A 25,752-nucleotide genomic window follows, 5' to 3' on the forward strand; every position below is an offset into this window, starting at 1 on the left:
CTGTACAAAGGACACCTGATGCTTTTCATTTTGTCTCCAAGTCCTTAGAGGAAAGAACAGGTTGCAGGCTGTATAAATTATCCCAACAACATGCAGCTTTAAAAAATGTATTTTATACATCATATAAAAATCAGACAAAAGGCCTGCCTTACCAGATTATCCAGCATTCGCATGAGAGCTTCGAACTCCTGTTCGCCAATCTGCCATTTGGGATGGGATACAGTGCCCTCACCTGCTGGAGACTCAGGGGAACGAGACTTGGCTTTATACTTCCCAGGATCAAGAAGCACTAAGTTGTCAGGGCCACCTGCACTGGCCAGGGTACGTACCTGAAATACAATAGAGTCATTCATTTCTTGTGGGGAATGGGGTGAAAATGACCAAAAGAACCCCTAAAAACCTGGCATAAACCCAGAAGAAATCTTCATTTTAAAATTAAATAAGTACTAAATAGTACTTCATTTTAAAATTAAATAAATGAATATGCTTGTATAAAAAGTTGTCTAAGTCTTTGATAGTATCTGTTTTAATGGGCAGCAAATGGATGGTTTCAATACAGTACTGGAATATTGTCAGTGAAACCAAGTTTTGGATGCCCCCCCCACAATATAGTGACATGACACATGGTTGTGTTAATTTAGACCCAAGAGTTGAACAAGTAGAGTATGCAATTATTAATCTGTTTGGAGGTTAATACAGCAAACTGTATTATTACACAACATGTTAAAGCTCTTACTTGTATCTCACAGGCAAGCACTAGGTTATGAATATAGTAGAAAGCCTCCTCAACAGTCTCTCCAACTGATACTAAGCCATGGTTTCTGAGAATAAGGACCTAGAGAAACATTGAAAGAAAGTTAACAGCAGTACACTAAGTATTTTCTTGCTCTTGATTTAAAAATATTTGCTACTGATTAAAGAACATACCTGTCACACAAACATACTGCCCCCCCTCCTTTTTTCTTTAATTCCAGATGCAAATACTGACCTTGCTTTTAGGCCCCAAATTTTTCTGAATAACCACCTTTTCTTCATCATCCACTAAAATACCATGGTAGTCATGATAAGCTACTTCCCCTAGAGAAAGTGCTTCAGGTGAAATTGGCAAGAGACCACACTTCATTGCAGAAACCTGAGAAATATCAAAACAACTGATTTAATTTCTTGCAGCAGAAAAAGTGAAAAAATATAGTCATGAGAATTAAAATAAGTATATATTTTATGTATTAATTGAATCTATCTCTACAGGTACATATACAGTGGTCTTGTACTCCATCCTTAAAACATCTATTTTTGATAACTTTCAGACAGCATACAAAAGTCATTTTGATTTTGGGTCTGTCTCAATATGGTTTTTACACAAAAGCAACACCAATATAAAAGGATTAAGAAAAACCTCCCAAGAAACCACCAAATCCCAAAATCAACTGCATCTTTCATTCCTTCCACTCCATTCAGCTATTTCCCCCTCCTGTCCCCATGCCAAAAGAACACCTTTGGTGATACAGATAATTCTGCAGCACTGCACGTAAACTTAAAAAATACTTTTAAACAGGCTAATCTGTAATTCACAATATTAGGAATTTGATAATTTATCCTTAAAATGGTTGTATTAATCTGGTTAATCAATTAATTTTAAAAAAATCATCGGAATGCGAACAGTGGAAGTCACTCTCTCAAAACATTCCAAAGAGAAAGAACTGACTTCTAATCAGCTTCTCCAAACAAAAATACTGGAAAGTTTCAAATATTATAAAACCTTGACAAACTGTGCTTTACAAAACCAGCAAAATATGCTAAAGGTTTTATGACTCACTGTCAAAAGACCCGGTCTTTTGTGGGAAAGGACACACATATATGACATACATGTTCTCCAGTGACAGAACTCAGTTTACTGTCTGACCATTCAGGTAACAACCCAGCAAGGATGGGCTCTGATTCAAACAGAACCATACTTGAGGACAGACTAAAAGGCTCTCTGCCCTCCAAATAGGAAGCAAATCTATGATTGAGGGGACCCACCTATTTTCCCTTTGGGAGGGGTGGGGGAACAGGACAAGGACAAAGCCAGGAGCTTACCGCTGCTCCTGCTGGAGTGTGGATATGGACAATGCATTTGACATCGGGTCGAGCTGCATAAATTGCTGAGTGCAACGTAAAACCAGCTTGGTTTACTCCCAAGTTAGTGCTTCCACGATCAACCACGTCTCCCTGAATATTGATTTTAACCTGGGAATGAAAAGAATTATTTTCATAATCAAGACCAAAAAATCTGATTGAATTCAGTATCTACCACTAAGACTCTAAAACCAGTTGTCATCATTTATATCTGAAATGCCTAAAGTTTCCCTCAACAAGCTGGACTCAACAGCCAGCAGCTTTAAAGGGCACGAGTGATTAACTGTCCAAATGACCTAATACCTCTTAACGGGTGGATCAACTGGAGGACACCTGGTGGTGAACATGGGCAAATAAATCTCTCAGACACCTCAGCAGTACCAAAACCAGCCGTGTTCAATAACATTGTTCTAAACATATTACACAACAGTACAATATTCTCCAGGACAGAATTTCGAGTTATATATATATATATACACACACACACACATACATGCATATATATATATATGCACATATGTATGTGTGTGTCTATGTATACAAGTGTGTGTGTGTATATATATATGTATATAAATATTTTACAGCTATGAAAATTAACAATTGCTTACCAGACTAGATGCAGTGACTTCACTATAGAGGAGTCCAAAAGGTACAATAAGGAAATGCTCTTGCTCAGAGTTTACTCTGGCCTAAGGATAAAACAAGAGTAAGAGTTACTAAGAAGATTTTATTAAAGCATACAAGAAGACTCCAAACCATTAAAGTTACTTTTACATCCTGATTATGGAATGAGCTAGTATGCCTATAACACACACTATGATTTTCATGTATGCTACAACAGATAATCAATGCACTGCACTGTTAATTAACTAATGTTGAACAAAACCAGATGACAGTAACATGCCAGTGTCCTTCAGATTGGTGGAATTTAGTAAACCCTTATATTCTGTTATAATGACAACTCACCCACTATGGATAAAATGACCAATACTGAGAGAAACGGGGAAAAAAGTTAGTTCTTTCAGTTGAATGAGTTTACACTCCAACTGTATTTCTACCCTGCATTTATACATAAAGTATAAAGCAAAAGGCTGTGAGAAAACTCAATAGCTGGCCCACTAAAACATCTAAAGATCTAAAACATCTTGGCACTGAGAAGGGTTTTGCCACTGATGCTGGTTCCTGTGAGACATCTGTGAGCAGTACAGCACACTTGTAAATTTTCTACCAAGTATCCTGACCTTCACTTGTGTTTTCTCTCTCATCTCATTCACACAATCAGGGACTTATAATACAAAAAATAATTTTGGCTTCAAAGCATTCACATCTTGGGATGTATCTCTTAAAAGTCTGTACAATGAAAAGTACAGGACATCTAGGTAATTAAGGTGTCTTTTGATGGTGAATTAATAGGCTTCCTAAGTTTTACTGGACACAAGACAACTCCCAACTTCGCTATGAGTCTACCCAGCATTTGGGTAGTTTGTGTTGTGGGTTTGGGTTTTTGGTTTGGTTGTTGTTTGGGTTTTTTTAATTCAAAGTTATTTATGAGGTTTGAATTTCCTTGAGATGCAGCCACTTCATGCTGTTTCTGCCTCATGTCTTCTACTACTTGCAACATTAAATACACATATGATTTGCTATAGTTCTACTGCAGGGAAAACTCTAGTAAATAGTTGTGCAGTCATGCAAAAGCTTCTAGATCTGGTTTCCTTTACAACCAGCTGGGAACAAGTTACAGCATAAGAATCTTAAACTGAAACAGTCAGTTAAAGTTAATCTGTGCTTTTATGAATCACCAAAGTAGTTCTCCACCACAGAAGTGCAAATGATGAAGAAAAATCTCTTACTTATTTATGTAAGACAAAGAACAAGTATTATTTAAAATATCCCAAAAGCTAATAAGAAAGCTCAAATCAAAGACAAACAAGCAGCAAGACTCACAAACTACTTTCCTTTAGGATTAGATTCAATTAACAGCTCACACCCCCAGAGCAAAGCAAGTCCTGGTGAATGATGTCTACCTTCTGTAAACCTGTAATCTCAAATTCTGCCTGACCGTGGAGACACCCAAGTTTACTCTACATTATTGCACTTGACATGAAAACTCTGGAGGTGTCCAAGTATACTCAACAATATTATACTTGGCATGGAAGCTCTTGATGCTCTGTAATTCTGCTTCTGCATCAGGACTGCACCAGTCTGAGCGATTCCACATGCAGTAGCTGTCAGTGATTGATAAGGATCCAAAAAAAGCAACGATACTCCACCCAACTCCCTGATATGCCCAGATGGAAATTGTGAGGGTATGAGAGTATATCCCATTCTCCTCTAACACATAGGCTTATGACCCTCACAGAAGGCTTTTTTCTGACTTCACAAGTGCACTAGCACAAGCTTTTAACTTGAATGCAATCACCCAGTAATTACGCATCCACTCACAAAAAACCAGAAAACCTGGAATCAAACACCAGCACTGCATGAAGTGGTAACATTCACCACATTCCAAAGGAGTGTCTTAGTACTACTTAATAAGCATAACCACCTTGTTCTGTATCAGCTTCTGAAGATAATTTATATCTTTCAGTCATCTTTCAGAATGCTGTTCACTGGAGGAGTTTGTAAAAGACAGGACAACTATGACTTGGGACTGCTGCTGACAAGCCAAGAGCTTTCCAGTACCTCTGTCATTCAGAAGTGACTAAAACATTTTCAGAGTCTCATTTTCCAAGTGCTTTGATTGTTTTCCACCTCAGTTGGTACCTCCTCTACTGGTATCTTCCTTGTATTCCTCCCCAAAGAAAGCAAACTCGAGGCATTTCACCCCAACTACATTGCCTTGCCTCAAAACCCCTTCCCTTGACATGCTGCTCTTCATTACACTTATCTTTTATCTAAATGTACAAACATTCCCAGGGCTGAACTTTACACTAGAAAGCCATCTCCAAACCTGCTTGCTTTTCAGTGCATTAATGTCCCTTTTACAAAATCACTTCTCCTGTCACGTATGAAAAGTCTGGGGGTGGCACAGAGCTGTTTACAAGAACCATTATGTTGGATATGTTCCCTTACAAAAGGAACCGAACGATCTAACCAATACTGGCTTGATCCTATGCCTACACATATCATTTATCATCTTCATCTGTTCACAAATAATATGCCCTGAATTCTCAAAAAGCAGTAAAAATAATATTACCATATTTCATTCCAACTGCAACTAGAAGAATTGAAAATACGTAAAGGACAACCTCTACTATGTAGAATAAAAACAATTCAGCTCTGTTAGGACAACAATTGACGAGGCTGCACACCACAGCTGTGACTTTACTCATGAGGCTCATGCTGACCATTCTTCTGGCATATAAAACCTCCTTGATTTGACCTCCTTGTCATTATTTTTATGGATGCCAATGATTACTCAGTCACAAGGAAAATTGTTGGCAAGCTGCATTAAGCAGAGCAGCTCACTCATCTTCAGAAATACTATGGCTTCTTTTTCAGAAAGGCTGGTACCTGAATTATTAAAATTCAGCTGAATGACTAAGAAGATATTTTAGTACTTAGTAAAAAAAAGCAAGAAAAATAAGAACTGACCTTGTAGAATAATAAATACAATTAGTCAAAGCATTTGAGACACTAAAAGACTGAGTCTTTCAGCAATCTTTATTTCATCCTAAGAATTGTCATGTACACTCTCTCAAGACTCTATTCAGACTATGGCAGCTGACATCCAAGCTGAAAAGCAATGACAAATCTCTTCACTATTATACTGCTTTCAATACCACTTTGGTCTTCTCACACACAAAGAGAAAATGACAGATAGGGGAGGGAAGCAATTCCCTTGTATGTTAAAACAATTGGTTCAGTTATCTGTTGATTCAATACTCACTGTTATATGATTGTAAATAAGCTGAGACCAGCCAAAGAGATCTGCTAATCTGTAGAAAGCTGCCAATTTGCATCGTAACAACTTCTCCCCTTTTTCATAAGCAATGGAATCAGACCCTCTCAGATCATTTACTGGTGTTACCATGCCCAGACCTGAAGAGGAGAAGGGGTACAAAAAGCACAAGGCAGGTTGAGTTCAGTACCAGTTCAAACCTAGCAACATGCACCTCTATTTTATCGCTTCTTCTTACTGGTTTATATGAACACATTAACCTAAGAAATGGACAGTAAATTTTCATTCCTATAATGAAATAATTTATATTACACAAATATAATGACAACCTTGAGCAAGGTTATTCAGCTTTGGTAGACTCAGCATTCATTTCCTTCCCTACTATAAATTAGTGCTAATGTGACAGTGCATTCCTTAGCAAAATATTTTTTTCCTCTCTCAAACTAATGATTGTTTGTAAAATACATCTTCATTGTTAAAAGAAAAATATAATCCCAAATATTACACTTTTTGCAATACATATATTCCCAACAAGGAGAATTACATACCTAAAAATGCACACAGGTTCATTTATTAAGAAATATTAAGTACAAGCTAGAGAAAGGAAGATTATGGTAAATAATACAAATACTGTAATTCTAGTTACAGAACAATTAGAAATGTGGTTAAAAGCAACTCTGAAAAAGCAGAACCAGGCCATGATGCAGTCAGAACTAAAGATTTATTTTGGAGCACAGGCAAGGATTTATTTTATCTTAACACAAAACCTGTGTCTACATGCATTCACACATTCTGGGGTTTTTCCTGCTTTGTTTTGCTTGCTGATGTTTCTTGTCTAAAGCTTCACTTCACAGGTGAAACCTGCAAACAGTATTTCAATGGCAAAAATACTTAGTTTCTAAAGACCTTCACTGTTACCAGTGTTTGATTTTCCTGAAAAGAAACCATGTCATAATTAGCAGTATTTAAATATTCTAAATTTTTAATAGCACTGACTTATCAGGCTTATTTTTCAATTTAGATACCATCCTTGAAATAACTTTTGATATTAACTATATACATGAATCACGTTGCCTACCACCGTGGCATTTAGAAACCAATAAATTCATTTCAAGTGTTCAGTGTTGTGCGAGCAGAACAGGATAGCATTTAAACTTCACAGTACTCTATAACATGCACAGTCTCTCTTCATTTTAAGCCTTCCAAGAACAAAAGGAATTCAGCTCTGATCACTGCAGGTGCACTCACTCATGTTCAACGCAGCCATTCCGCCTTGAGGTGCTGCAGGGTAGACATTTGGTACGTGCGTTGTCATGAAATCCGCAATCTGCTGCAAAGCCAGTAAACCTGTTGGGTTCTTCCCCTTCTTAAACTGCTCCTGGATCATGGATTCCAATTCTTCACAGAAGGCCTAGTAACAAGACACTGCATGTTGTAATGCATGTTTAAATGAACTTCAGCCTTTCATACACAGCTTCTGTTTAGCACTCTGATGGAACCATCCTACACCTCTTCTGAAAAACACCTCAAGGCAGAACTGCTGGGTGCATACTGTAACTTCAAAACATTGCTCTCTGGAGCTCCAACGATCTGAGTCACCTGGGGGTTTTTTATGGAAATTCCAGCATTCTCTTTTCAAGTAACACCAAAAGTCTTTGAGCCCTGCTAGTATGAATTTCTGGAAGGAGGAGAATGTACAATTGACTTTAACACAAAAATGCAAAAGGAAAAGTAGCAGAAAAGAGAATTTGTCACTGTGGCTCACAGGGAACTGAGAGCCAAGAAGGCATCCAGGAACACAGAAAACAATGAACATTACATTTTTAAAACCTGTTTAGATGAGGGGTTGTTTACATTTTCCTGGGATTTTTTGGTTTTTTTTTTTTTTGTTTTTGTTTTTTTTACTATATTTTACGAGGGGTTGTTTACATTTTTCTGGGATTTTTTGGTTGGTTTTTTTTTTTTTTTGTTTTTGTTTTTTTTACTATATTTTAACTTGGAAGGAAGAAAACCAGACTTTTTATTATTGCTGATAGCTCCTGCTTTTGGCAAGAACACTGGGATTTGCACTGAAAGAGAAGTACTGCAGTCATTAGGTCATTACTTTTTTATTAAGCAATTTATTAGTATTTTCATAAATCAAATGGGTTGACTTAATAAGAAAATTGTGAATCTACCACCACATCCCTATTCCAAATGAAGTTATGTCACATAATGTTTTGTATCTAAAGTCACTCACTAGGTGTTACAAAAGAAACAAATGTCATAAGAGAACGTTTGTTTGTGTACTATCTGCCCAGGGGAACATCTTCAATATTAGATGTCAATCATTCATATTTCATTTACAGAAAGAGATTATAAAAATATTTCATATGTCCAAATCCCAAAAGGAAAACTGAGTACAGGACAGACCTGCCTTGTATAAGCTACTCTTAGGAGAGTTACATTGAAACAAATAAATTAAACCAGTGAAAAAATGCTTTACAAGGATTGAATGGAAAATATGAAAAAAAGATGATTATACAGAGGATTCTGAAAGCCAGACTGAAGAGCTGCTTTGTGAGTAGGCCATATATATTCAAACAGATAGAATGAGGAAAAAAATCAGGAAAGGCCAATAAGAAAAAACAACAAATGGTTGTAAGATAACACAAGATTCTCCAATTGCGTACTGATAGTGAAAATAAAGATATTAAATTTATCATTTTAAAGATAAAACATTTATTTTCTTACTGGGCTTTGAAGAATCATGGAGACTCTCTTCTTCTGCTCCATCATGTTAAAATCCTGGCGAAGGTCAGGTGCCATATTTCTCTCTCTCAAATATTCTGGATTATTTTCATCAACTCGATCAAAATATCTCTCTTTATGAGGGGCTGTTGTTGGAGGTGGTGAAGTCACCACCCCCACACCAGAATCACCATTCATAGCACAGTTTTAAGGAACCTGTGAAGAAGGACAGAGAAGAGGAATAAATAAATTACAAGGAGATAATTAAGAAATTCATATATGTTTCTACCTTCAAAGTAATAGTTCAAATCCATCTAAAATTAGCATGACTTCCCAAATGAGAAACCATGTTTGTACAACTGGAGAGCAATATTCTAGAGTAGGAAAAAGGATTTTAATATACAAGATCAGAGAAGCAGGCTAACATATATGAAAAGTCCAATATGCTTATAAACTCATTCAGCACAAAATTAAAATGAGAGCTCCCATTTAAACTGGGGAGAAAAATGCCTTAAGCTGTCTGGCCAGATTGTTTTTTAGAAGCACAGAAGTCCTTCAAACCTTCTCAGAAAAAGTCACAGAGGGTCCAGACATGAGGTCTAAACTCATCAGTTTGGGGCTTTTGCCATTTATTTTTTTCTTAAAAAGTTAAAGCAGATATAAGAAAAAGAATATTACATATATCAGAAATTAAATCATCACTGCAATTAGTATATTACATATGTTCATTAATAAGAAGAATCAGCTCCACCAAAACATGCCTGGACTGCCAACACATTTCTGGACACAAACTCAGAAATCTTGACTTTGCAACCCAAAGTGTTCTTACATTTATTTTAGGTCCATTCAATAACAGGCACATCCCTGCATTACCATGTGGTTTTTGGAGTCTGGAAAGCCCAGACACACACAGCCCCCAGGCCCTGGCCAGGGTGCCTTCAGTTTTACATGTCACAGTCAGCAAGTGCCTGCATCTACCAGAGAGGTGAAAGCCCAGCCGGCGTTGCTCACACACACCTCCTTCTTCCACTCACAACAATTCCTTTGTGCAACATTATCCCACTTTTCTGGGCACAGTATTACAACCCTCATTCCAAAATGCTTCTCAGAAGAATTTTGAAGCCTTCCACTGACAAAAAGACAGTTCAATAAAGCCACCCTCACAACACTGAGATTCAAGCCTCCAATTCCTGGTCATCTGATAGATCAAATTACAGCTAAGTAGAAAAGACTGTATATATCTTCATGTAAGTAGTCATTCATCATCTACATCTAAAATGAGTAAGGTTTTATACATGTCTCTATTCTTTTGCCATTTTTTAGATTTTTGTTAGGGACTTAACTTACACTGCTTCTAATTTGCTTAGTAATTTATTTGCATGCTTATTAGCTAAAACCACTTCAGATGTGGATGCACACAGCAAAGACATGTTTACATAAATTTTGAAATGCAGATTATGTTAAACAAAATCATTGAGATGAAGAAAATTATCTACTTCAACACTCCAGAATTAGCAGATTTCATCCTCTTTAATTCTTACATTAGGAAATAAGTTTAAAAATTCAACTCATTTCTTATATCAGAATGAAAAAAACAGTGAACTGAGACAGCTGAACACAGTGACCAAAATAAAGTATTTTTCTTGACTCTGCAGAACAGGATATTACTATGAAAATCTATGTTAGCACTTAAACACTCAATGATTTCCACCCACTGAGTTACTAAATAAACACACAGACACCTCTGCAGTGTTTAAAATACTTCATTTTTTGAAGTTTAGACTTTAAACATCATGGTTGATTGTTTTCTTCTCTAAAGCTCATATTCACTTCTTTATTATATAAATTGCTCACTTTTCTTCACCCACGGAGAAATACAGGGTACAGCACGGAGAAATAATGTTTTTATCCACAAGGGAAACCTTTTAAAGTATTAGACCTAGGAAATTTTAAGCAAGCAAAGCAGACAACTCTCCTTTGGTAGCTTCAGATGCCTAATGCATTCCTTCTAAGTTCTCTTTCTCCTCACAACCTCCAGCCTGCATCACTGGCCTCTTCCTTGCAAATGTTTTTCAAGCCCTACTAACACTTTTCCAACCTCCTGAGCTCTACCAGCCACACTACTGCCTCTGCAGCCAGGGCTTTGCTGAAAAACAACAATTTGCAGACCCAAAGGTGCATTACTCTCTTACAGTAACAGCTTACTTAGCCCAAGCAAAGTCTGAGCTTCACCAGACTCTGCTTATCAAAAAAAATCTGGGAGTTTAGAAACAGCACAATGGCAAGTGAAGACAACCAGAACCACCCAGTAGTTCACTTTGTACTGTGCTCTGCTGAGCACAGCCACAAATGTGTCTTTACTGAAAAGCAAAGCACAGGAAAACAAGGAAGTTTGAGCTCAGCACCAGCAGAGAACAGCTTGCTCCTGCCGGCTGAGGCATTTGATGTTCAGGCTAGGTTCAAGTGTCATGTTGTTTGCACATGCACATTCTTATTTAAATTAAACTGTACACATATCTGCAAATGTCATTCTCCATTTAATTATTTACACTAATTCCATCTTACTTTCAGAAAACCTATTTCTGCATGAATGACACACATAACTACTTCAGTTTCCTACTCACATTTGCGAGAAGCTGGACCCTAACAGCCCACAAGAGCAACGTGAACACGGGATCCTTGCCAAAGTTGCATTACTCCTCCATCCAAGTACACAACTGCATTCAGGAAGGTCTTGGGAAGCTATTACTTCATTAATATGTAGTGGCAATAATTTCATATGAAAATCAATGGTTAACTTTAAGTAATGATTTGATATCTAAGGTTAAATATCTGTTTCACAGCTCAGTTTTGCAGACACCCAAAATTGATGGCACCCCCCCCTGCAGGATCTAATTATTAATTGTTTTAACATAACTATAATAGTAATTGTTTTAATAGCTGTCAGCTACTGATGCTAAAGGGATCAACTTTCAAACTGAAAGCAGACATGCTTGACAACACTTTGCAAAGCCACTGAAATTTATTTATGAGTTTCCTTGAAAAATGCTTTGGGAGTAGTAAGGCACGATGGACTCTGCAGTAAGAGCTTCACTAATACGAATACCAATAAATAAATAAAAGGAATCTGAACACACCATGGGGAATGGCCAGTGATTCTATAAACTGGAAGGTCACACTGCAAATCACTACAGTCAGCCCAGGCAGTAAAAACACATATTAGAAAAAAATTAAGACTGTCCTCACACCCACAACACTTGAGTGCAGACAGTTTCTTTCTGACACACGGCACTACAGCCCCCCAGTAAGATAAGCTGTAATGCCAGAGGACTTTCTGCCATGATAAGTGTTTCTATGTGAGAGCCTGTTCTAACACAACTGTGTCAGAAAAAGCCACACCCTTAACTGAAAAAGCCATGGCTGGAAAATATAAGTGCACAGAAAAGTTTCTGCCAGAAGCAGTTACTGTCAAATACAGACCAAGACAGAGGGAACAGCATTTATTACTATGGGGAGCAAAGGAGAATTAACAGCTGTGATAAAATCCAAACAGCACCTTACAGTAACAAATAATTACATCCATTTTTTTTAATACCTATATACACACAAACACTGTGGTGGTCAATGGCCCAGCACACCAAACGAGAGCCAGCAGCCAACAACAAATTTATCACGGGGTGTGAGGATGTGTGAGCAACTGCTATTAACAGGCTGGTGGTGAATTACTTTTAGGAAACCAGGTTTATAAAATTTATAGCTCATTTACAGCTACTGAGCTGTTTACAAAAAACATTCTGAAATTGGTGTTAGTATTTCAGGTTATTTTTCACATTAACATCCACAAAGAAGAAAAACCTAAATTTTTTAAGCAACTTGCATTCCTCAGTACTCAGATGATGAACATATTGTCAAAGAAATTTAAACAGGTAAGACTGAAAAATATTCAATAAGAATCAACAACAAGTTAAGGGTACATAAAAACCTCACCCTTAAATCTGAAAAATTACAAAATTAAAACCCCAAAAATTGATTTGGATTGTGATCTTATTGCAGATAAAAAACTTATTTAAAACTTTAATATGAACTCATTTTGATACATGGAATTTGGGAAAGATGTAAGTATTTACATATTCGACAGCTTACAGGTCCAGTGTTTCCAACCAAACCATCATAATGAATATTATGTGAACACTGGGAGGATTTGAAATGCCTCACAATATGCAAGGACCAGCTAACTACACTTCCCGGGGAAAAAAGAAAAAAAAAAAGTTTTGCAACCATTTAAATGTTGGGGTTTTTTTTTGTAATAAGTTGTAATGGATTTTTTTGCTGCTCCACACCCTGAGGAAATTGTTTTTTACTAGGGCTGCAGTCAATGGAATTTGAGCTGAAGGCTCCCTCCCACCAAAGGACAGAGCACAGCTCCCCACACCAACACAGCTTTAAGTTTGCTGAGGCCGAATCAAAATAAAAATACACTCTGAGAAGCAGAAAGTAGGTTGTGACAAGGTGACACAGAAACATAAAAGACTTCTAAAAAATTCAAAATACACTGCCACTTCACAAGACAGCATATGCAATGGGGTTTTTTTTAAGTTTAGGAGAGTTATCTGACCAAAACCTTACAAAACCAAGTTATTTCAGAGAGAAAAAAAAAACCCTAAAACAAACAAAACAAAAAATCCCAAACCCTCTCTCTTCCTGGTAGCTTACAGTTTGTTTGTACAAAACAACACACAGGGAGAACACCTGTATGGGACCTTGTGCCAAATCTGCAAATTAAATGAGCAACTTCTCAACTGCTCATTCATTCCAGTCACCAGCAACAAAAATCAGGGGCACTCAGTTCCAGAATATGTTGCTTTTCAGACCTATTCTGGCAATGACGTTGTAATTTGGTTTGTATCCGTTTTTTTCTGACAGTTCTTTCCAAAAATGATCTCCAGAGCTATGCCACTATGTCTAACAGATTAGAGGTGAAAACAGATTACAGAAGAAGTTGCTGGGGAAGGGACAAGGGGGTAGCAAAACAACTAATTTTCTTTGCTGTTGTGCAATGAGCAGTCTTTGAGGAGTAAAAGTTACCTAAAAATCTCATGCAAGTGACAGGTCAGGCAGCGTGCAGGTAGGGAGAAGGAAGCAAGCTCTGTTTTGGATGCAAACACAATAGGACAGGGAAAAATAAGCATAAGGGTAATTTTGTAGTCCAGGAAAGAGCTGGGGGAGTGCAGAAAGCTGCAGAGCTGAAATTACTTAATGGGGAAGTCATGAGGTGACAGAAGAGGAAGGGAATGGTCAGGCAGCACTGGGGTGGAGCAGAAAAAACCTGAGAGATAAATGAGCCACTGCAAATAGAGTTACAGTGAAATTTGAGTTGGTGGGAATATGACCAAGGAAGCATGGAAGCAGAACATCTATCTACAGAAAAAAAGGTTTCATTATTACTTGGTGAATGCAAAAAAACTCACAAGATTAAACTGCTAGCACTTCACTCAATATTCTGATACATGCCTTATTTTTTTCTGATTTCCTTTACTTTAGAATAACATTTGCCAAACTCTCTCCTTTAAAAATTAATATAACTTTATAATAGAGAAAATATTTGTGATTTGCACTACAATTTCCATAGCATTCAGTGACAGCATTTTGGCACCAATGACACTGGATTTGTTCTTGCCATTTCAAATGTTTCCGACTGAACTTTTAAAAGGAAAAGTTGACATTATCTTAGGAAGTCAAAGAACAAAGGAAGTAAATCATAACTGTACTACTCACTGGACAACATACTCAGTATCATGAACAATTATGTTATTTTTCAGCAAATGTTCTCAGTCTTATGCATCTTTAGAATTTCCTCTGTTCTTTGTTTTCAAACAGGAAGAAACTATTTCACGAATAAGAACAGTTATTTCTCTTCTACTGAATGCAGACACCATGATTTTGCTTTTTAAAAAGATAATACAAGTTAAATATGGGGCATTAAAATTTAGAGAAATCCAGCAATAAGTTTATATAACCAAAAGTATTGCATTTTATATTTGTAATGTCATGCTTTAGTAACTACGACAATAGTTCAAAAAGCAAACTATGTTAGAGAACAAGGAAACAAAAATAAACTGATTTTATTGAAATCCAGACTGTAACCAATTATTTCCTATTTTCACCTTCTCTAAAACACTGAAATCAGAGGCCTAGCACAATGGGAAGTGAGTTATCTTGACGTTCCAGAAAAAACCAGGCTAAGCTGCTGTGTTAAGAGAACATTTAAGGAGCCTCCATGATAACAGGATGTAAAACACAGTAATTGCTGTCTAGCTTTACCAAAGGCAAATGAAGCAGGTGGTTGGGAAAAGCCAGAGCAGTTTCACGACAGGCAAATCATGCCGGACCAACCCGATCACCTGCAACAAAATAACAGTTTCTGTACCGTAGGCAGAGCAGCAGATATTGTTTAACAAACTTCAGCGAAGCCTTTGCCTCTGTTTCCCACAGAGTTCTCAGGGACAAACCAGCACAATAATGGCTGGTGGCAAAACAGGCAGGAACGGGGCCCACAGGGTGCACTCAGAAGGTGCCAGTCACTGGGTTAACTCGGGCTGGCAGCCTGTCACAAGTGGGGCATCCCCAGAAATGATGCTGGGACTCACTTTTCAACATCACCACAAATAACCTGGATGAGGGCCTGAGAGCACTGCCACCAGGTTTGCTGGTGACACCACACTGGGTGGTGAGGTGGACGTGTCGGCAGGGAAAGCATCTCACAGAGCAGGACAGGCTGGAACAGGGAGCTGGCAAGAGGAGTGTGGAGCTGAACAGAGACAAGTGCAAGGTCCTGCAGCAGTGATGACACCAAAGAGCTGGCACAGGCTGGGATCCTTTGCTGAGGGGCACCTGGGGGTCCTGGAGCACAACAAGAGCTGAACAGGGCTCGGCAGTGAAGCTGCTGCAGCAGTGACAGCAAAGCAGATGCTGGCATGCACCCACAGGGGCACCACCAGCAGAGATGAGAGATGTGACCGTCCCAAACTACCAAGAGCCTGTCAGGCCACACCTGGAGTACTCCTGTGTCCAGCTGTGGTCTCCACAGTTCGAGAAAAGGAGCAGACAGACTGGAGAGGGTCAAAATTAAAGCCATGAAGATGATCCTACTCTGTGAGGAAAGCCTAGGTCCTCTCCTTTCTCCCTGAAGAAGAGAATGCTTGCATCATCACACTTTCCCAGAACTTAAAGGCTGGCTACAAAATGGATGGAGGCTCTCTTCACAAGGAGCCACATGGAGAGGCACAGGGTAAGAGGTGCCATTTGTACCTGAAAAGGTTTCACTTTGATATAGGGAAGACATTTTTACACTGATAACAATCACTAGAACGTTCTCACCAGGAAAATGGTGGAATCCCCATCAAGACACAACTGGGCAGGGTGTCAGATAATCCCATCTAGGCTACATTTTCCACAACAGGTTGGCTCAAATGACCCTTTTGAGATCCCTTTTAACCTGGGCTGTTTTATGTTCTATGATTCTACTTAGCAAAAGCCCACCTAAGATTTATGCCAGAATTTAGGTAGACAGATTCAGCTGCGATATTTGTTAAAGACAGCTGTCTAAATTCTGCAAAAGTTTCAGTATATATGGGTCAGAATTCATAATTCAGTCCTTGCAAACAAAAGAGGAGAAAAGAATTAAAATCAATTAAAAAGCTAAAATACAGAGTGGTTATTTCCCTGCTTTTCATAAAGGATTTAAAAGGCCAAAAGTATCAAACCTTTAGAAACAGTAATCATTCAACTCTCCTCCCTGACCTGGAAAAGCACTGTATCCCTGAGACTGGCCACTGCAGGAAGCTGAGAATGGCGCCCAGGGAGGAGCAGGGCAGCACTCTGTGCTGTTCTTCCTCCCACTGGAAGGTACAGTTTCAGCCTTGCTCACCATTGATACAACTTTCATGTCAAACCCTAACACGGTTTATTCATTTATGACGGAAAGACCAAATTTCCAAGAGCTCATTCCAAGTTAATTAAAATGGTAAGAAATCCAAATCTAAAAATCAAAATTATGATTAAAAAAGATTTAAAAAATCCTCTTCAAACTGTTAGCTTATATCTCTTATTGACAAGGTCCATGGTTTCTTACCAGCCTTTTAACTTTACCTCTTCCACTCCTTTCTTTCTCCAATTTTTCTGCTAAGCAATTTATAAAAAAAAAAAAAAAAAACAAACCAACAGATCTGCCATTTCTAGCATCAAAAGATATTTTGTGAAAAACTAACAGTTTTAAACCTACTTATTAACTCAACATCAAAATTACCTTGCTTTCACTTCTTTGACTCAGAGACTTATTTACTAGTTCCATACGTTTCTCATACAGCATTTCTGGAAGTGTTCAGTGCATAAGCTCATGAAAGATTATGGAAAGAGATAACAAAATATCACACTGTTCATAAAACACAAAGAAACTCTCTAAATAAGTATCTTAAACCACAGACACCTAAGCTTTTCTGCTGAAATTCTAAGAGCTTCACAAATGTATCACAAAATTTGCATGAAAATGACAAAACAGGAATTTCACCAGTGTCTTTTGCATTTCTTCAGACACAGTGCAAGCATGGACTCTGCAAGCTCAAAATATATTTTTCCACTGTTTCTTGCCAGAGGAGCACCAATGGTGTTACGGCAGTGGAAACACTTCTTCCCACTGCCTCGGTGTCTATTAGCCCTGGAAATAATTCCTTACAGTTCAGTGAAAAACAAGGCTTTCAGTGTTATTGTTCAGAGCAGTCTCATGGTTTTCAGATAAATTTATTTTATGAAGCTGCTCCAACACTGAGATTAAAACCTGCACTTAAAGAGCCCCCCAAATGAGTCCTTATAATTACACTGCCAAATACTACTGAAGCTGATTTGCCTGCAATTTTACTTCAGAAATTTGATTCCCAATTCAAGTAAGTTTCTTGATTTTGTGGTTTTTGCTTAATGATAGTGTAATATCATAAACTCATTTTAACACAGCTAATGAAAAGGAGTACAAATGGAGACAAAAATTAAGCCAGAAATACTCAATGCCGAAAAGGCAAAATTAGAAGGGAATTCAGGATCTGTCATAGATCACTACACAGAAATTGCCAAGGTTATCCTGTGGCCAGGTGTTCTACCATAATAACAAAATCAAAGAAAAACAGAAGTAGAAAAATGACCTTCCCTAATTTAAAAAAAAATCCCCATTACTAGAATATTATTTCACCCACTTCAATAATAGACATGAACTATCAGAGTTCACAGAAAGGCTTCAAAAACAATCTAGAGAGTAGAAGTGTAACTTGCAGGATCAGTAGCTTGGCATATTCAGTGAACCAGAAAGATTAAATGGTCACAGAGGTGACAGGGCCTTTCAGTCCTGCTAACACAAGTATGGAGACATGCAACACTTGGGAGTGAATAACAGGCCCATTTGCCCTTGAACACAGATGGAAATTTCCTAACCACATATACACAATCCTGAGTCAATAATTTAGCTTTAAAACCTTTGTATAACACATGTTTTAATACAACTTCCAGAATTCCTTCTACTACCTGTCTGCACTGAGATCAGAATCTGCTCTGAAATCCTGTCCTTCATTCTTTAGCTTTGGGAAAAATAAGTTCCACAAGCACAATATGTTCATGTTATTTGCAGCTTCCAATGCATTTCCAGTTTTCCAACACCTTCTTTTTTTTTTTATAGCACCTTCCTGTGCTGGTAGGCTGGTGACAGCTGGAGGCTGAATGTCAGACTCAGAGACAGAACCAAAAATCCTCCTTAATCCGTCTCCTACGCTCAGGTCAGACTGATCAGACTTGCTATCAGGACAAGTTTTCTGTCAGAACAGGTAGAATATCTCTTATTATTTTTAAACTATCTTCAGTAGCACAAAATGCAAATGTCTGCACTATTCAGGAATACCTTACCCAAGAAATTTCAGCAACAAAACCTACAAAAGTTTCAAAATACCTTAGTGGGTCTCACTGGCTGCTTGGATGCATTCAGCAGTTTACTCCATGGAAACTCACTTTGTCAGGTTAATGTTTTTTAAATGTTAAGTTTTACAGCCTGTATAATAAAAAGGATTCCACTGGAAACACCATCACTCTATGCCTTATTGACAATTTTTTGAATAGAAAACATTGGTGCCAAGTATTTTCCCAGTATCCTTTACAGGGACAATGAAATTCACCATTGATGTCACAGAGACTCAACTACACACACTGAACAGAGAGAGAGTCAAAACACTAATTTACACTTTCATCCTCTAATTGTGCAGAAAGTACCAAGACAATGTAAAATTAAAATATTTTCACACTATTAAAATTCATGGATGGCAGTAGCAGTACTAGAAAATAAATGGATATTTATTTTTGCTATCAGGGTCACTAGTCCATACAAATAAAGAGGTTTAACCCAAATACTGCTTATTTTTAGGTTTCAGTGAACCCACATGCACTTCCCAAGCCTCACACCAAACACACCAATAAGCCACTGCCCTGAGATTTTTGAACCCAGGTCAAATCAGATCACCAGCTTTCCAAGGGTAGGGCCCCAGCTTCATCCAAGAAGTAAAGCTTGATCAGCATGTCTGACCCAAAAATGAACACTGGCCTAAAACTGAAGTTATAAAAGCTGCTAGACTTCTAATTCCAAGACTGGATTTGTAAAAAGACACAAATGTACACATAAGTTTCTTTAAGAAAGTCACCAATGCACTCAAGCAAAATTAGATGTTTAATTTGCCAATGTAGTTAATCAGATAAGAAAATGTCCATAATTTCCATATACAAGCATTTGAAATCAGATTCTCCTAGGAAACAATACCCTTGAGGCCCTGAAAGTCCCCAGATTCCCTAAGAGAACTCCACATAGCCCCCAAAGGAAAGCCATCTGCACTTACCAGAGGACAATCTACTGCTGCTTCACAGAGCAGCAGCTCCAGAGAGATGGGCAGTGGTTGCACAGCAGCTTCAGACAGCAGTGAGAGCTAGCTCAGGACCCGTGATTGAGGCCAAGGTTTTACCTTGCCCACTGTAAACCTGGGGGTGCTTCTGACACAGCAGCTCAGGAGGAAGAGGACACAGCATAGGCTCTTCCCACAGAAATGGGGAGGCTGCAGCACTGCACGAGGACCGTGGAGGTCAGAAGCAGCTTTAGCAGAAGGCAGAAGACTCCAGAGCCCCTTTGAACACTGCACACAGTATCAATTACAAGCTGGCTAAAACATGCTGCTGTAGGATAAGTAACAAGGTAAATAAGCAAAGTGAACAAGCCTCTCCACTGTGCAATGTGACCACAGTAGCACAGTTGCACTTTACCCATAAGGTTTTATAATTTTTCTGATGGTATTACCTGTACAGCACTTCCCTTCTTTTAAGTAAAGAGGACTGGACATTCTAAAATAAGATGTGAAAATATAATTTTATTGAAATGTTTGTTGGGTTTTTCGAGAAGATCTAGATCAGTGTCTAGGGAAAAAACACATCCCACACTTATACCCAATGCTGTCACAAATACAAAAAACCTGAAAAGCTTATGTTTAAAGTGTAAAATAACTATAATGCTCACCGTTGTCAAACCTTTCAAAAAGCACCGTGACTAACAAAAGCTCCTACAAATGACAGAAAAACTTCAAACTCATTTTCCAATACAAATAGATACTTCCTTGATACTTTAAAAATGCAAGAAATTTCAGTAACTTTACGTATTCACACATAAAATATCAGTATCACAATGCATAAAGGATCAACTGAATGCAGCAGTGCATAGGCAAAGCGGCCCCATTCTGGCCAGGATCCAGTTATTTTCATGGAGACTGAATAGCAAGGGATGAGATTTCTGAAGCCTGTTGGCAAGGAACAGAACAATGTCATTTAACCCTTTGAACTGCTCTGCAGCAGTAACTTCTTCCAGAACAGCTGGATGACATTTGGTGTCTTTATTTATTTACAGGGGAGAGAAAAGCAGTTAGACTCTTTTTCCCTCAGTTACATACAAATAATAAAAATATTGCCTTCAGCTCGTTAAAGCTACAGTTTCACTTTGTGCAAGCATGAGAACTATTTTATGGGTTTGGTTGGGTTAAGTGTTAATTTAGGTTAAAAACTGAAAAAAATTCTGAATCTGGAATGATGAATCTGTTGACTTAGTCACTTGGACACTACCCTCTGGAACAGAAGATGTCCTGGGATAAACTCTTAAACTGATCAGATACAAAAACCCCAAACCAGGTCATTTTAGATTTAAATACAATTGTATTGACAAGGTTAGAGCAAATTTAAAAGTACTGTATTCCAAGGGTTCAAGTCAGCCATAGAATTTATCAGACTGTTAAGGGGAATCCCACACTGCAGTCTGAGGATACAAGCCCACAGACAGTAACACTGAAGGTGGCTTGCCCAAAATCCCTCTGAACTGCCTATGGACACACAGGGACAAAGACACCAAGACTCAGCTTGTTTATCTCACCACTAATATGGAAAAGACCACATCTAAATGAAAAATTTTCCATTTATTGTTACTGGTAAGAAGCTGAAGCTAGAATGTTTTAAAAAGTTGAGTAGGAAAAGATTCTGTATGGGGGTTTTATCCAAAAGACATCTGAATGTGAATCTAGACCTACTGGTGGTAATAATAAAGAGTGAAGTTTTGGGGCTGTTTTTAATCAAGAAAGTCTACTAACAAACTGAAATGCTCAAATTCAAGCATATGAATTATCAGGTTCTGCTTTACAGTTTACTCTGATTGTGGGTTTTATGGAAGAGTTTTGAAAAAATGATTGCAAAATTTAGATACTGAAATGCTAAAATTCAAGCAGATGAATTATCAGATTCTGCTTTACAGTTTACTCTGATTGTGGGTTTTATGGAAGAGTTTTGAAAAAAATGATTGCAAAATTTAGATATTCTAGTTCAATTTCTTCATTCACCAGAAATTATTAGACCTTAATAAGAGGTCTTGCACATCTTGATTTGGAGACAAGACATTCCTATTCAAGCAAGGGCAAACAAAAAATGCATAAGCAAAGTAGTTTTTCTTTCCAGGCTGAAAAAGTATCTGTGTGTTTCTTACCTATCACAATAAGGAACAGTGCCACTGAAGTTAGGTTGTATGAAATGACAGCTAATTTTGTGATGGTAAGGCTTCACAATCATTAACTCTGCTTGTGCTTTTCTCTGCTCCTGCTCTGATACAGAGTTTTGGAACAAAATAAAAGTTACTTGCCTATCCATCAACAGTGATAATTAGTTTTCAGAGATTTTGACTTACACCCCCACCCTTTTTTTTTAAGGTGTATAATTCATGATGCCATTTTTACTTGAATCAGAGGCAGACTAAATGGAATATTGTTTTTTAAAACAATATTCCATTTTGTTGATAGATTTTTAAGGCAGATCCATCACAAATCTTAAGTATACTCTGGCAGCACTTGTTGCTACTCAAAATTATGTAATAACCCCTTATCACTAAATTAAAGAATCCCATTAATTTATTCACATTTTACAGGAAATATTAATATAGTTATAAAGAATTTGTGTGGCTGTTCCAAAAGATTAGGAAAGCACACAAGGAAGGATGAAGAGGCTAAGTAACAGAATGTGCCACCGCTTGGAAACTGCCAAAAGGAGAAATTCAAGTTTCTTGATGCATTTATGACTGATATACCCGCAGCTTGAGAGATCCTACAGCACATGCCTCACAAGTAAAACCCTGCATTATTATGAGACTGGTTAGTTGAGATTTTTGAGATGGAACTAACCTGAATATTCATTACTAGATGCATGAATTCTGCCATTTTTTTCTGGCAGAGCATCCAAGTAACTCAGGAATTGCTACCTGATTAGAGAGTGAGGCATTATGCTGGAACCAGTTAGCTTGATGTATAAGCAGCACAAATGTTGTGGATGGGTGTTACCAGTTCAAGCAAGAAGACAGTGAATCAAAGCACAGAAATAAGGTAGAAGCTTAATATGAAAACTAGAGATTTCAAGCAGGCTTGAATCAGACAGATAAAGACAGCAGAGATGTTGAATTTTTCATTGCTTTCTCCTTCATGTTCAGCTTGGGTTTTTCTGAGTGACACCCCCCAGGTTTTTTTATAGCACTTCCCAGTTTTGATGGGAGAGGGAGAGAAAGATAGAAAATTACACAAATTATGACACAATTTATTCTCTTAACACAGTAAAATTGGACAGAGTTTTAAAAAACCTGTATGCAGGAGGAAACAAATATCTTTGAAGAATGCAAACCTAAGTATTAATCTTGACATAAACCTTCCATGTGAGATTTTATACTGCACTTGCACATAAAAACAGTTTTGAAATGTGAACCTCACATATGCATTGTTCTATTTCTAAATAGACAGGTAACAGTCAGGGTTATTCAAGCTCAAAAAAATTATTTCGCATAGTGCTTAATTGGATATTTGTAAATCCTTCAGGTAGCTGAAAAATTTTAGGAAAACAGTGGTTACACCATCTTTTATCCACCTTACACTAAACATTTCTGGAGAGTATTTAAAATACATCCCTATACAAAGGATATTAACACTATCTTCACAGAAGTCCCAGAAGTGACAGTAAGACAAAGTTCATGTCATTGCACAGCTCCCAAAGCCAAGAGCATTCTCTTTTCCATCTCTCAGAATGCTCCTGATTACTTTAACCTACAGATTAAAATGTATTAACTATGAATTAAAGTGTTACTAGAACTCATTTCCCTGCATTAGATTGTTCTTCTTTCCACATTAGGAAATAGCATGTCAAGAAACCCCTACAAACTCTATTTTAGGAGCAGCTTATCTGTGTTTTTCTTTTTCAAAGGCAAGTGTGAATGTGCTCCCCACCCAAAAATTATGCAGTTTCCTACTTCTGGGTAAACCTCAAGGGTCATGGACACCCACGTGGTAACAGATGAAACACCATGAGAAAACCATCTTCCTGCCTGTGCCGTCTCCCTTGTCAGGCAAGTATTACTCAACTGAATATGGCTGCATAAATTAACATTGTGTAAACTCAGAATTTCTCTTCCAGCTCAGATCCTCACTGTTTCCACCTGACAGTGGCAAAAAGATGTTATTTATTTTTCTCTGCAGGCTTTCAGAATTATATCTGGAGAGAAAAGCAGCAGTCCAGCTCCTTTAGCCACTGCAAACCATGTAAACACGGTGTTTACTGGCCATTTTAGTGAAGCCACTTTCAGAATCATTAGCAGCCCAGACTTTAACATTTCAAGAATCTCAGCCATTCTCACACTTTCTACTAGATCTACTTCTTTACTTTTGGACCTTCCTGGTCTGCAGAGGGTTACTAGGTGGAAGATTGAACAGAACAAAGCAGCATGCACAAAACACAGAAGGCCAGGCACCAGCCCCGGCCCAGAGACTCGGTTTGCATTGCAGGAGGACAAGGAGCAGAAGGGCTGCCGAGCCGCGCGCAGCACAACCCGGTGAGCTGACACAACGGCTCGGCCTCCGCCGGTCGGAGCTGGCCCGTCAGAAAGGCTGCCCTCCCTGAAGAGGCCAGGCTGCATGCATTTACACTGTGCGTGTCTTCAGCCATGACTCCTAAACCCCAGGAGATGCACATCAGCTCTCCCTCCTCTCTTACACACACACAGCTTTGGCAGCACCAGTCCCAAGCACACAAACCTCTGTTAAGGTTCATCCCCAAACATCACCTAAAGACAGACGCACACACCATTTTGCACAGCTTTCATGTTCTACAAAACTAATTTTAAATTGTTACTAAACTCAAAGGAACAAAACTGAAATTTTGCTTCTGGGCATTGTGGGCTTCTTGAACTCAAGTCCCAGTGTAAAACATGAAAGGCTCCTGTTTGACACATAACTCTGCTTCCAGATTATGGATGGATAACGTTAATTTTAAAGACTATCTCTAGGCAGGGATTACTTTACTTGACAAATATTTGAAGATTAATAGAAAAAAAACCCAGTGTTTTTACATATCTGTCTTGTTATTGGTTGTCTAAAGCAAACTCCACTGGCTAGAATATCACCTTTATTGTTTTTCATTCAGATCCCTATCCAAGCAACAACTCTTCTATCCACAGAAAAGATGCACTCCCATTCTTCAACCTTACCACCACCAATACCTAGAAAACTTCAAAAAATAAAGTGCCAGTACTTCTGTTTATGTTTTACTAGTAGTGACCAGAGACTTTTCCCCACTGTGTTCTAAAAATCACACCCTGCCAGCATAGGGCTTATAATTCCAGAAACAGATAGTTAAGTTAAAATAGTGACATCAAGGATACAAAGATGTGTTAAATCAGTCTGGAGTCAGATAAGGATCCTGAATAATTCACACAGCACTAAGTACTTTCATTCCCGACTCAAGCTGTAAAATGAACTCTTTCTAGAAACCCAACTGCCACTGTTTTATTGCCAAAATATGTATGTGCAGTTCTTTCAAGTTCACTGAGAGGCTACTGGCATAAAAAATTGCAAAGCTCCATGACATGTATGCAGCATTCAAAGCCAGAACTCTAAACCCAGCTTTTAAAGCCATTTCCCAAACAGCATGCAGCTGGACACAGGCCAGCAGTTTCTGCCCATGCGAAGCCCAACTGATCTCAACAAAACCTTAGACATTGGTAAGCAGCTCTCCAAGGAGATGAGCCAAACAACTGTGTCAAATGGAAACAATAATCACTTGCATTAAAGCTGAACGGTGGTATTTGTTTTTATAACAGTTGTATTTTATATGTACAAAAACCCACTCGAGTCTTTCTTCCCGTACAGTCTAAGTGCATCGTACTTTCTCCAGAGCACAGCATCATTTTCACTTTTCCTTGCGGGAAGCCATCTCCACACTGGGCTGGCCACAAGGCTGAGTCCAGTGTCCACACATCTGTCTGTGTGGCCATGCTGGGAGCTGCCAGAGCAGGGAGGGGACTTGCAAACAAGCCCTGCCAATCCAAACCTGCGATCACATCTGTTCAACAGAAGTTCCTGCCCTCAAGG

At 38.2% G+C, this 25,752-nt stretch overlaps 1 protein-coding gene across 7 annotated transcripts in view; it reads right to left on the minus strand.

Moving 5' to 3' along the window:
• ADD1 (adducin 1) overlaps positions 1–25,752 on the minus strand; it is a 62,942-nt gene that overhangs the window by 22,678 nt on the left and 14,512 nt on the right. For 6 of the 7 annotated variants that reach the window (XM_041403144.1, XM_041403141.1, XM_041403138.1 and 3 more), the window contains exons 2-9: positions 8,753–8,965; positions 7,268–7,430; positions 6,008–6,159; positions 2,727–2,807; positions 2,080–2,229; positions 989–1,132; positions 737–835; positions 153–329 (exon numbers count right to left, since the gene is read on the minus strand). In XM_041403144.1, coding sequence (XP_041259078.1) covers positions 153–329; positions 737–835; positions 989–1,132; positions 2,080–2,229; positions 2,727–2,807; positions 6,008–6,159; positions 7,268–7,430; positions 8,753–8,947 — 1,161 coding nt within the window. In that variant the 5' untranslated portion in view covers positions 8,948–8,965. Of the gene's footprint in view, positions 1–152; positions 330–736; positions 836–988; positions 1,133–2,079; positions 2,230–2,726; positions 2,808–6,007; positions 6,160–7,267; positions 7,431–8,752; positions 8,966–15,070; positions 15,151–25,752 lie in introns of all 7 variants that reach the window. The other variant, XM_041403140.1, reaches the window with a different exon arrangement.

Source organism: Onychostruthus taczanowskii, unplaced genomic scaffold, assembly GCF_017590055.1.
Source record: "Onychostruthus taczanowskii isolate IOZ18803 unplaced genomic scaffold, ASM1759005v1 scaffold2, whole genome shotgun sequence".
Lineage (NCBI taxonomy): Eukaryota > Metazoa > Chordata > Aves > Passeriformes > Passeridae > Onychostruthus > Onychostruthus taczanowskii.